The sequence below is a fragment of the Gymnogyps californianus genome, chromosome 8, assembly GCF_018139145.2.
Source record: "Gymnogyps californianus isolate 813 chromosome 8, ASM1813914v2, whole genome shotgun sequence".
NCBI classification, from domain to species: domain Eukaryota; kingdom Metazoa; phylum Chordata; class Aves; order Accipitriformes; family Cathartidae; genus Gymnogyps; species Gymnogyps californianus.
The window spans coordinates 25,203,330-25,215,298 of NC_059478.1; the positions used below are offsets into that span (position 1 = coordinate 25,203,330).

General features: G+C 64.6%; 2 protein-coding genes across 2 annotated transcripts; one reads left to right on the plus strand and one right to left on the minus strand.

Annotated features, from left to right (window-relative positions):
• Positions 1 to 106: 106 nt before the first annotated feature.
• DYNLT4 (dynein light chain Tctex-type 4) lies at positions 107 to 818 on the minus strand. The gene has a single exon (XM_050901381.1). It carries the CDS (start codon positions 816 to 818, stop codon positions 141 to 143), a length of 678 nt encoding a protein of 225 aa, XP_050757338.1. The 3' UTR covers positions 107 to 140.
• Positions 819 to 2,942: 2,124 nt separating this feature from the next.
• Positions 2,943 to 10,215, plus strand: BTBD19 (BTB domain containing 19). The gene is made up of 8 exons (XM_050901227.1): positions 2,943 to 3,031; positions 5,195 to 5,432; positions 5,865 to 5,918; positions 7,507 to 7,566; positions 8,851 to 8,919; positions 9,276 to 9,407; positions 9,634 to 9,759; positions 9,890 to 10,215. Exons 1-8 carry the CDS (start codon positions 2,943 to 2,945, stop codon positions 10,022 to 10,024), a joined length of 903 nt encoding a protein of 300 aa, XP_050757184.1. The 3' UTR covers positions 10,025 to 10,215.
• The last annotated feature ends 1,754 nt before the right edge of the window (positions 10,216 to 11,969 follow it).

Consider the following 11,969-nt stretch of genomic DNA (forward strand, 5'->3'; position numbering starts at 1 on the left):
CAGAGGTGCATCCATGCCTTGCTCCCTGCATGCACCATGACCAAAGACTCCAGGTATGAGTCACAGCTGGAGCAAACCTCTTTATTTCAGCTGTTCTCCCCCTGTAGTTCTACAAGGCTGGGTGGAGGGAGAGGCAGGTACTACTCAAAGTAGACCCCATGCACTGTGGCCACAGCAAAGAGGGAGGTATTGGAGAAGGTAGCGGAGGCAAAGCTGTCACTCTCGGGGTCCCACAGTGCCCGGCTGGCCACCAGCAGGCTCTGCTGGCCCTGCTGGCCCAGCAGCACATGGCAGACCAGCTTGTAGCGGCCTGGCACCACCTCCTTCACCTGGCCCTGCAGCAGCTGGGCCAGGCTCTGGGCTAGCGGGGCGCTGCCTTGGGGGCTGTAGACCACGGTCCCCAGGGCACCGGCCAGGGATGCCTCCAGCACCCGCTGCACCCGCCCCGCGTCAAACTTGCAGCCTTTGTCTGGCTGCATCCTGTAAGTGTTTTCAAGGCGGGTCTTGAGGATGGGCTGGAAAAGGGGGAGCCCAGAGAAGCTCACGCGGCTGTGGAGCATCCAGGGGCCAATGGAGGGGCGCCTGCCCCCCGGGGCCGCCCCGAGCGAGCTGCGGCGGCTGGCTAGGGGTGCCGGGAGGGTGCTGAGGATGGAGCTGCGGCGGGAGGGCAGGAGCGGTGGTTTACCTTCATCAGTGCCCCGTGCTGGGGCTGGGGGCTGGGAGCTGTGGCAGGTGGCCCGGAGCAGAGGGGCTTCAGTGTTGTCTGCAGCCATCACCTGGGCTGGCAGGGCCATCTCTGGGGATGGCTGCTCGGCCATACAGGTGGCCTGGAAAGGAGAGGTGGCTCTGAGTGTCAGGGGGAGGTGGGTTGTCCCCCAGCCTCTCTATCCCACTGCCTCTCTGTTTCGCTTCTCACTGCTCCCTGCAAATCCCATGCCTCGTGGCACACAGGTCCCTGCGGGGCCGGATGCAGAGGGGCTGGGAGGACGGTGGTAGCTGCCTTCCCTTCTCCGGCACCTCCGTCCCCAGCAGCCTCGGCCAGCTGGGGCTGATCCAGTGCAGCAACGCATGGTCCATCCAGCCCTCCGCCCTCCCATCCCCAGCCTTTCCCCCCAGCATGGGTGAGCAGCTCCTTCCCCTCCAACCTCCCCAGCCCTCCTGCCTGCATCTGGTCCCACACTTACCCCTAGCCCCACTCCTGCTCTCCTTGGGTAAACCCAGGGGATTTGTCTCCGGTCGACGTTGTGCTCCTGGCTGCCCAGGACCAAACCTTGATCCCACAAGTCGCAGTGAGTAGGGCCAAACCCATTGTGCTCCTGGAGCGTGAAGTGTTGCTATGTGACACTGCAGCTCTCCAGGGCTGCTCTGGGGCACGGCTCCTGTAACTCCTCATTTCCTGGTCCCTGGACAGCCCCGTCCCCTTTCACTCCTGCCCTGTCTGCATTTCCAGCTGTGCCAGCACAGGGACATGGTCGCTCTGGGCACGTGCCCTCCAACCTCAGCTGCTCCTTGCCAGCCCCGAAAAATGCTTGCTGGTGTTGAATGTGCAAAGGAAGAGCAGGGGGTGGAGAACAGCCACTCTGATGGCTGCTTTGCACCCCAGCTATGGGCTGCAGCGGGGCTGGGACCTCCAACAGCTTGATTTTACCCAAAGGTTTGCATCTTTCGGGTACTTATCCCCCCTGCAACAAGGGAGAGTGTGGATGGGTGGGCACCCATCGAACGCAGCCCTGCCATGTGCCGAGGACCCTGCTGCTGCAATGCCCTGGCCCCAGGGCAGGTTTGCTGGGGGCTCCCGACCCCAAGCAGGGTTTCTCTCCGCCGGCGGAGCCCAGCCCAGCTGGTACGCCACGGCTGCCCTGTCAATGTGCCTTTGTCTGGTCTGGCTGCCGAGCTATTTGAGGGAAGTGGAGACAGCTTTTGTGTTTCTATCTCCCGTCAGAGGTATTTATAGCCTGCCGCTGACTAGCGCTGCCAAGCGTGCTGGCAGCTGAACCCCGCTCCCTCGAGGTGCTGCCGTCGGCTGCGGGCCCTGCTCCTCCTTCTCCCTCCCACTGCTGCTGGGAAGCGAAGGTGGGTCCCTCCGTGGGCACCCTCCCCACGTCCCCATCCGCAGGCTGCTTGGGGCCAGCCAGGCTTGGGAGAAAGGGGATGGGGCATCCCCTGGCACAGCACTTGGTTTGGGCTTGGGCGAGGCTGGTTATGCTTTTTTCTGCCTGCAATCACTTGTATCCTAAGCAGACGTAAGAGCTGCAAGGCTTTGGGCCTGGAGCATCAGCAGGAGAGAAGGCTTTTGCCATTTCAGGGGGCAGATCTCCCCCCTGGGCTCGAGTTTGCTCCACTGCCGGTGCCGGGCACCCAGCCATGCCCAGTGGCTTTCCATGGGGGCTGTGCATGTGGAGATTGGGGTAATCTTTGTGCATTTAACCTGTGCCTGTGTTGCCTTTTCCAAAATCCCAGCAGCCTGCCTCCCTGAACCCTCATCTGCCCCATCCACGGGCTCCTCTGCAGCAAAGCCACCAGCTGTGGGACAGGTCCCCATGCCGGGGGTGCTGGTGCCATGCCATGAGCCACGGCAGGGGGATGCCTCTCAGACCGAGATGCAGGCCTGCTTTCCCACTTCAATCCTATCCGGCAAACACCCAGACAGAGCCGCCTCGGCAGCAAGGGTGGGCTTCACTGCCCGCCGCCCCCTCTCTCCCTCCTGCTGCCTCCCCGGCAGCCTGGCTGCCTGGCCCCGATGCTGCCTGCCAGGTTTCCCTAGCAATGGGCCATGTCACACAGTGCGGCAGCCTCCTCCCCGCGGCCTCCCCAGGCCGGCCAGCCTCCCGCCTGCCTTCTGCCTGCCTTCTGCCCTGCCTTCTGCCTGCCTCCCGCCTGCCTCCCGCCTGCCTCCCGCCTGCCTGCGCCGCCTTCCTCCGCCGCCCTCCCCAAGGCAGCCCATGGCCGGACCCTGCTCGGCGCGGCTGCAGGGTGAAGCGGCCGCCTTCACCGCCGCCCTCCGCACCCTGGTCAACAACCCCCAGTTCAGGTGAGGGCCCGGGGGGCTGCCACCCCCCCCAGCCATGCCAAAGCCTCTGGCGCCTGCTCCGTGCTGCTTTCCCGTGACACCGAGCCCTGCCGGGGGGGTTTGGGGCCCCTGGGCAATGCAAGGAACCCCGGGCAGCTGGCGGGGCAGGCATGGCTTTGTGCACACCCCGGGGCACCCCGCACAGCTTTTGCAGCACTCCCCCCGACATCTACACGGCAGCAGGAGCCCAGGGCTGCCCGGGTGCACCCCCCCTGGAACGGCCACTGCCTCTCTGGGAAGGTCCCCGGCTGCGCCCAGACCCCCTCTGTCCCTGGGCATGGTGCCAGCAGGGCAAGGCAGTGTCCCAGGCTAAATCCCACGCTGCGGCTCCTGCCCTTGTCAGGAGTGGGGGTACTGCAGCCGCCGTGCTCCTCAGGGGCAGCCAGCCGTGCTCAACTCCTTTCCCACCCCGGCTTCACGGGTGCTTTCCTTCAACATCTCCAACCTCCCTGCACCCCAGCCGGCCCCCCTCGCAGCGCCTGGTATCCCTGCCACCTCCTCCCAGAGTGGGGAGCGGAGATGGACAGCCACTGCCTTGGACACCCCCCACCTACATGGCACGTCCTGCCTGGCAGCTGGCTGGCTGTGTGGTCTTCACCCGCTTCATGCTGAGGCCTGGCACAAATGCCACTGCTATCTGAGGAAATCCCCATCCCTGCTGAAATTTTGGCCACCCAGAAGAGAAATCCCAGTGAAAACTCCCCAGCCACAGTGCCAGGCAGTTGGGAAGTGGCTGCCAGTGTCTGGCCATCCCCAGCCCACATCCTGCTACTCGCATCTTTCATCCCGCACCCTTCGTCCTGCATCCCGCAACCCACATACTGCAGCCTTCGTTCTGCATCCTGCAACCCAAAATCTGCACTCTGCATCCATCAACCTTTGTCCCACATCCTTCATCCGGTATCCTTCCTCCTGCAGCCTGCATCCCGCAGCCTGCACCCTGCAGCCTTCATTCTGCATCCTGCAACCTGCACCCCACATCCTGCATCCTTCGTTCTGCATCCCACATCCTGCAACCTTCATCCTGCACCCTGCAGGCTGCGTCCTGCATCCAAGACCTTGCATCCCATAACCGCAGCCTGCATCCCACATCTCACAGCCTGCATCCTGCACCCTGCTTCCCCCTCTTGGCCTGTGGACCATAGCCATGGAACAGTTTATTTCGGTCCCCCTAGCAGTCATGGAGGACCTGTTGTGCTTTGCTCAGACCGCCCAGCACACCCCAGCCGTGTGTATCCCGATATACATGTGGGATGACCCAGGTGCTCTTCCCTCTGGTGGGCACATCCATCTCCCTGTGGGACACCATGAGGGTCGGGCCATGGGTTTGTGCATGGCCTCGTGGCAGCTAGAGTTTGGGTGGCATGTCTTCTGCTCATTGCCCTGCTGGGATGGAGGAGAGGCCGAGGGTATGGATGGGCCATGGCCGAACGGTGCACATAGCCTGGAGACTCCCTGCCCTTTGCCTGCTCCCTTTCCCCTGATCCTGCCTCCCTTTCCTGGGGCCACAGAGCTGGTGAATTGTGCTGGGGGGCTGTGGGGGACCAGGGCAGCGGGATGGACCCCATGCCCCAGTGTGCACCACAGGCTGCCCTGTCCCGCACGTCGGGGGAGGGCCAGTGCCAGCCCCACTGGCGGTGATGCTGGAGACTTCGCATCCCTGAGCCCGTGAGTCAGTTCCCGTGAGTCAAGGAGGCTGAGCCCAGTGGCAGCCACGCTTTCCCTGGCTCTGCCGTGCCAAAAGAGAAAGCCACTTTCTCCAGCTGTCCCTGGCCTTTCTCTGCCCTGCTCTGTGCCAGCACCCAGGGCTGTCTGTGCTGGGACCCAGGGCTGTCTGTACCAGCATCCATGGCTCTCTGTGTCAGCACTTATAGCAGTCTGTGCTTTCCAGAGGACCCGTCTTGCTCAGCCCACCTGCAGCATTCAGATGGCCGCAAGGAGCCACCAGCAAGGACCCTTCCATGCCTCTGCTGGGAAAAGTCCCTGAATTAAAACTAAAGGGCACTGCCCCGCTGGGATGGGCACCCAGCTGGTCCCTGCCCATGTGCCCTGTCCCAGCTCCAAGGCATCCCATGACCTGGCTTCCCAGGCACCCAATCCCTCACGGTCCCCTCTCCCCCGCAGCGACGTGACGTTCGTGGTGGGCCGGGAGCAGCAGAAGGTGTTTGCGCACCGCTGCGTGCTGGCGTGCCGCTGCCAGGCTTTCCGGGGGATGCTTGGCCAGGGGCCGGCGGGCAGTGAGGAATCCCCCAGCAGCGTCCCACCCCAGGGCCCCTTCATCCTGGGCAACGTGCAGCCCGAGGTCTTCCTGGCCGTCATTGAGTTCCTCTACACCAACAGCGTCACCCTCAACAGCCACATCGTGAGTGGGGATGGGGCTGGCAGGGACCATGGGCATGGGAGGGACAAGGAGGGGGATGCAGGGTTAGGGGGTGCTTTGCAGCTCCTGGGATGCTGAAGGTGGAGGGGATGCACTGCATGATGCTTTCTGGCTGGCTAACAGTGCAATGAGTGTGTGGGGTCTCAGCCCAGCACAGTGGGGTGTCCAGAGCACCCTGTCCCACATGTGTCTGCCCTAGCCTTGGGAAGGCTGGCTGTGCACACCTTGGACACTGGGAATGGGGACACCAGAGGAGGACACCTTCATATGCCCCCATGTGGCAGCCCCTTCCCCGTCCATGCCCCACCTGGGAGCTCCCACGGAGGCAGGAGGACACACGCCCTTGGCCCCTGGGCTGCCATGCCTGTCCGTGGCCCTGCACGCCGATGCTCACAAGGTCTGTCTTGTCTGCAGGCGCTGGAGGTGCTGACCTCGTCGGTGGAGTACGGCCTGCAGGACCTGTGCAAGGTATGGCCCTGCTTAGACTGGGGGTGGTGGTCCCCTAGTGCCCCCATGCTGAGGAGCACCCCAAGATGGTCCCTGCGTGGCCGGTGGCTGGAGGTGGCTCTGAGGACGGCACCGTGGTGCATCACCCGGGTCCAGTGCAGGCTCAGCCCCCGCTTCTCAGTCCCAGAGGGTCTCTCCGGTGGGATCCCCCTTGAGGGAGTGCAGCACCGGCCGGGAGCCCCACAGGGGCTGGGGAATCCCGGGGAAGGGCATGGGGCCTCATGTGTCCCACATGGCAAAAAGGGCAGCAGAAAAACCCCTATGCCATCGCCCACGGGTGCCCTCCAGTCATCTGGCAGGATGATGCCGTAGGGAAAGCCCCGGTCCTGGGGAGCACTCAGCACCCCAGCTGCGGTGCTGCCAAGGGGGTGCTGCTTCGGGCGGGAAGGTTTTGAGAAGGCAGCAGGGAGCAAAAAGGAGGGGTGGGAGCCGGACGAGGAGGGGGCAGGGAGCTGGAGTGGCTCAGTGTTGGGGAGGGCGGCCGGGCCACGTCATCAGAGTGATTCCTGAATTACGGCCAGGCCGATCGCGTGACCCACCATCTCGCGCCCGGACTTCCCCTCCCTTCCCACCGCGCCGGGGAAGGACCTCGCTGAGGAGCTGAGGAACCGCGGGCTGCTGTGTGCTGAGGCAGCGGGACGGGACCTGCCCTATCACCCTGTGTGGACAAGCTCAGCCCGACCCCAGATGCAGCACGGGGCTGTCAAACAGCTGGCTGGGCAGGGAAGGGATATAAGGGGTGTTGCAAAAAAGGGCGACCCAGTGCCCCAGCCACACAAGTCCCACCCCACCATCCAGCAAATGCGAATGCATGTAGGAAGACCTGCAGCAGGGAGAGCCGCAGAGGAGGGGTGGGGGGGGAAGGGGCTGACCAAGGACAGCTGGGGAAGCCCATGGCTGTGTCCCCAGCTGCTGGGTGACCTCATGTCCATCCCGTCAATGACTCAGGGCCCTTCTGCTCCAGCTGACGGCTCCTCCCTGCGTGTCACATCCCCTTGGGTTTCCCAGGGGCTCTGACCCCTTTGCGTGGGAGGCAGCTGAGATGGGCAGGAGGGAAGTCTTGCTCCCCAATACATGCGTGCCTGTCTGGCTGCATCCCAGCTGCATCGCCCGCGTGTGGGCTGCAGCCAGAGATGCAGGTGCTCCAGCAGTCACAGGCAGAGAGCAGCTGGCAGGCAGGGCTGGGCAAAGCTGGGGTCACCTAGTGCACTGCAGCTGGCACCAGGGCCATCCCCCGTGGCAGGACATGGCTGGTGACTGTGGCCAGGGTTAGGTGACCCATCTGGGGCCATAAGGTTGTCTGGGGTTTGGTCACATCAAGCTTGGTCCCTGGCTGAATCAGTGCCCGGGCTGGCTGCCCACAGGCCATGCTGTGAGCCCTCATCCCACAGCCCATCGCTGCCTTACGAAACCCTGAGGGGCTGGAGGTGCCTCCATCCCATGTCCCATGTCCCATGTCCTGGGGGCTCAGGGGATGCTGTGAGTCGTGGAGGGGGGATGGCAGGGCTGGGTCCCCCCTCTGCCCACCCTCTCCTCATCTGCCTTCCAGCTCTGCGTCAAGTTCATCAAGGACACGCTGAGCGTGGAGCAGGTCTGCGAGGCCCTGCAGGTGAGTGTGACCCCAATGGGGTCACAGAGGATTAAAAATAACCCACCTGATTTTGGGGCAGGAGCTGGTCTGACCCTCATACTAGGCAGGGCAGGATTTCCTACCCACCCCTGGCCCAGCAGCTGCCCTGCCAGCTCCTGGGCACGTTGTACCAGGGCTGCAAGGGACACCGGGGCCACCACAGCCTGGCAGGGAAATGTCCTCACGCTGCCCTGAGCAGGGCTGGCCAGAGCTCCCCAGTGCCAGGGCCTTGCCATCATCTGCATGAAACTGGGAGGCACTGGATTTGAGAGAGCTGTCATGGTTTTGAGGCCAGTCCCAAAAACCCTGCTGAGAGTTGGAGCACCTAAAAATAGCCTTGGGAGGGTCTCAATGGCCCTGCCATGCTGCTTGGTGGGACCACGGCTGCTCCCCAGAGAAGATTTGTTCCATCTTCATAGGCTGAAGTGATGCTCTCGGGGTGAGATGCCGGCCGCAGAGCACAGAAGCGCCCACCAGACGTGGTGCCAGATCACCGTGGCGTAAACAGAGCTAAAACTGGCCCAGAGGAAACAAACAGAAAACCCCAAAACCCCAGAACAAAACAAACCTGAAGAAAACATCTCGCCTTCCCTCCCCGCTAGAACCAATGCTAGTCCCCTGCCGTGGTGGAGGGGAAGGTGACACTTGCCCTGCCTGTGCTGGTCCCGAGTACCCCACACGCAGGGGCTGCCACCACGGGGGGACAGGGACGTGTCCTCCTGGTGCCCAGATGAGCAGTGCCAGCCCTGGGACGAGCATCGCTGGGTAGGGCTGGGGGAGGATGAGAGCACCCCAAATTCCTGCTGCAGTGGGGGATGGCAGCTATGGGGCAGGCTGGGGCTCGCACCAGAGCATGGGGCACATGTGGGGGGCTCTAAACTGACCCTGTGCCCATGCAAGGAGCGCTGGGGACGGGTGTCGCCATGTCCTCACAGTGTGGCCTTGTGAGAGCAACGCCGAGGCCTCTCGCCCACCCAGGGCCGGGTGACGTCCCCGAGCAGCGGTGGAAAATCAGGTGCTTCCTGCTGACGGCAGGGCTGGATGACTGTTGTGGGTGGTAGAGTCACCAAACCTTTTGCTGCGGGGCAGGCCAGGAAAGAAGGGGACCTTGGTGCCCCTTCCCCACCACACCTGCACCGTGGCACCCGCGCACGGGGATGCTCACCTAACCCGGGTCTCTGAGAGCGCCCGTGTCTCTGTAGGGCTTTGGCGGGGGTCCCTCCTGCCCTGGACCCCCTTGCAGGTGTCTGTGTTGTCCCACAGGCTGCGGTGACCTACGGACAGGCAGACCTCCAGCAGCACTGCCTGACCTTCATCGAGGGCTGCACTGCGGTACGGCTGCGGGTGATGGGGGAGCATGGCACAGGGTACCCCAGGGCATGGGGAGCACGTGGCATGGGGAACACTGGGGGACACAGCATGAGTCAGGGGAGTGAGGCCCCTAAGAATGGGGTGGCTGGAGGCTGGGCGGGGGAGGAAAGGGAGCAAATGGTGTTTGGGGAGAAGATGCCGGGTGCCAGGTAGAGGCTGGCTGGGGGGTACTAGGGTGCCAAGGGATGGGGGTCTGGATGGGGGGATGCTGGGGTGCCAGGCAGGGATGGTGCCAGGATGGGTCCGATGGCCCATGGAGGTGGGGGGCCGGTGTGGGGTCCCGGTACCAGTGCCCCGGTGCTGCGGTGTGCTGGCAGGCGGTGGTGCGGACACAGGGCTTCCACGAGCTCTCTGACGTGGTGCTGGCGCGGGTGCTGCGCAGCGACCGCCTGGCCGTGGACGAGCTGGACCTGGTGCAGGCTGTGCGGGAGTGGGCGCACGTCAGCTCAGTGAGTGCAACACGGCAGTGACGGGGGGGATGGTCCTGGCTGGGGCCCTCAGGCAGAGCCACCCAGAGGTGCCTGGACTCCCACCAGCCCAGGCAGGGAACCCAGGCACCCCTGTCCCTGAACCCGGGGCTGTGCAGTGGGCACAGAGGCTGTTTCACTCCCCCCAAACACCCCATGGTGCCCAGGGCATCACCAGCCCCATCCCTCATATCCCACTGGCTGGCAGGCCGTCCTGGAGCGCCCAGTGCCCGAGGTGGCTGCCCTGCCCGTGCAGGAGCTGCGCCTGCCCTTGCTGGCACCCAGTGAGCTGGCGACGCTGGAGAGCCACAACCAGCAGGATCTGCTCATCCCGGTGAGCTGCTGCTTCCTCTCGGGGTGCCCTGGCTCACCTCCAGGGGTGGAGGTTGCTGCAAGGCCAGGTTTGGGGGGGGACCACGCTGTGGCCATGCTGATGCCCCCCATCCCTCTCCCCGTCCCCACAGGTGGAGAGCATCGCGGCAGCCTGGCGGTCTCACGCGCTGAGGAAGGGCAGCGGGGTGCCCTCCCGCCTCTGCCGACCCCGGCGTGGCACGCGGCCCCGCGACCACCACCGTCACCTGGACCCGCACGCCAAATAGGGGCCGGGCGCCAAGGTCCCCCCAGCCCGACCTGGGGGCTTGGGCAGCAGCAGTGCCCCCCAGCCGGGTGCTCTGCAGTGGGGCAGGCTGCGGGGCTGGACACTGCCGGAGGTGGTGCTGTGGCCAAGAGCATTTTTGCTCCACGCCACGGCTTCGGGGTCAGGGCAGGATACCCGGGTCACCCCAAGAAGTGGTGCAGGGACTGGGGGGGTTGGAGCTGGGCCATGGGGTGGGTGCGAGGACACCCAGGCGCCGCGGCGCCCGCTCGCAGCCCGGGCAGTGACCCCAGGGGTGGCGGGGCTGCAGGGGTCCCTTGCGGGATAGGGACACAGGGTGAGCTCCCCCTTTCCCAGCCCCGCTGCTGCCCCTCCAGCCGGGCCCTGTGCTGGGGCCCTTCCGCAGGGCCGTGCTGCCCTCCCCCGGCAGCGGGGCCGTGCTGCAGCAGGCAGCGAGCGCTGGCACCGGCCTGGGCAGGGGCACAACCCCCCACCCCATGGCAGCGGTGGGGAAGGGGCTGAGCGGGATGGGGAGCCTGGGGCTTAGGGGGGAGCAAGTGGGAGGGGAGACCCCGGCATCTCTGCACCCACCCAGCCCCGCTGCACCAACGCCAGTGACCCCCCCCCCGAACCCCACCCCAAGCCCTGCCAGCAGTCCCCAGACCGAGAGCCCCGGGGTGGGGGGGGGGGCGGATGACAGGCCACCAGCCCCCCCGTGTGCCACACATACTCTTGCACACCTCTCCACAGCGTGCACCCCCGCCCTTGCACACCCCATTGCGTGTGCGCACATAGCTGGCTCTGTCTCAAGCACACCACAGCCCCCAGCCTGTGCCCCCCAGGAGAAAGGGCCAGACACAGCAGGTAATTTATATATAATATATATATTTACTCTTTAAAAATAAACCTTCGGTCCCCACTACCGCCTGTACAAACTACAAAAATAAACCTTTGCTCTCTTTGATATAAATAACTTAGATGGCGTGTTGGGGGGGGGCTGCCCGCCATGCCCACGCCTGGCACAGGGACGGGGTCCCCAGGGCCACCTCAGCTCAGCGGCAGTGTCTGGGGGCTGGGGGGGGCCGGGGCCGCGGGCACGGCAAACACCGCTGGAGTTAAAGTGCTGGGTAACGGCGCGGACGGTGCCCGGGATGGGGATGGGGACAGGGGCTGGCCTCAGGGACAGCCCCATTGCACGGGGACACGGTGAGAAATAGGCTTTCCCAGCAAGATGTGCCCAGTGGCACCGCGGGCGTCCACGTGAGCGTGCACTGCCCTGTGCATGCACCAGCACATGCTGTCACCAGGCCAGAGCACGAGTGTGGCAAAAGGAGCCATGACCGTGGGACAGCTCAGGGGCTTGGCACAGCAAGGACCACCCCAAGGACACCCCCCCCAAAACCCTGCCTGTGCGGTGGGAGCAACAGGCTCCCTGGCTCCGCTGCAGCACGTCCCCGATCTCCAGCCCTCCCATGCTTGCTGGTGGGGAAACTGAGGCACGGAGCAGCACATCTGAGGGCGTGAGCTGCCCGTGGCCACCCAGCACCTCGTGGAGTGGGGACATGAACCAGGTCTGCGCTCCCGCCCCAGGCTCCTGCTGCCTCTGGCGGGCAGCCCTGTACCAGCAAAGGATCTGCCCCCTCCCTGCCTGCACCCTGGGCAGCCGGGCGAGGCCATAGGCTGAGAAATAAATCTTTTAAAATAAGCTTAAAAATATATATCTCTCTATAGATAGTTTCCCTTTGCAATAAATAAAGGTGGGGGGTGCCCGCCCCAGGCCTTGTCCACAGCACCCCAGGGCACGGCTAGCTCTGGGGCTGCCCCCTTATCGGGACGGGGGCATCAGGGCACCCTACTGGGGCACCCCAGCCCGTGGCCCAGGTGGGGGGTCCCAGAAGGAGGTGACGGGGAGCAGGCAGTGACCCCGCAGGGGGGGAGCTGGCAGGGCA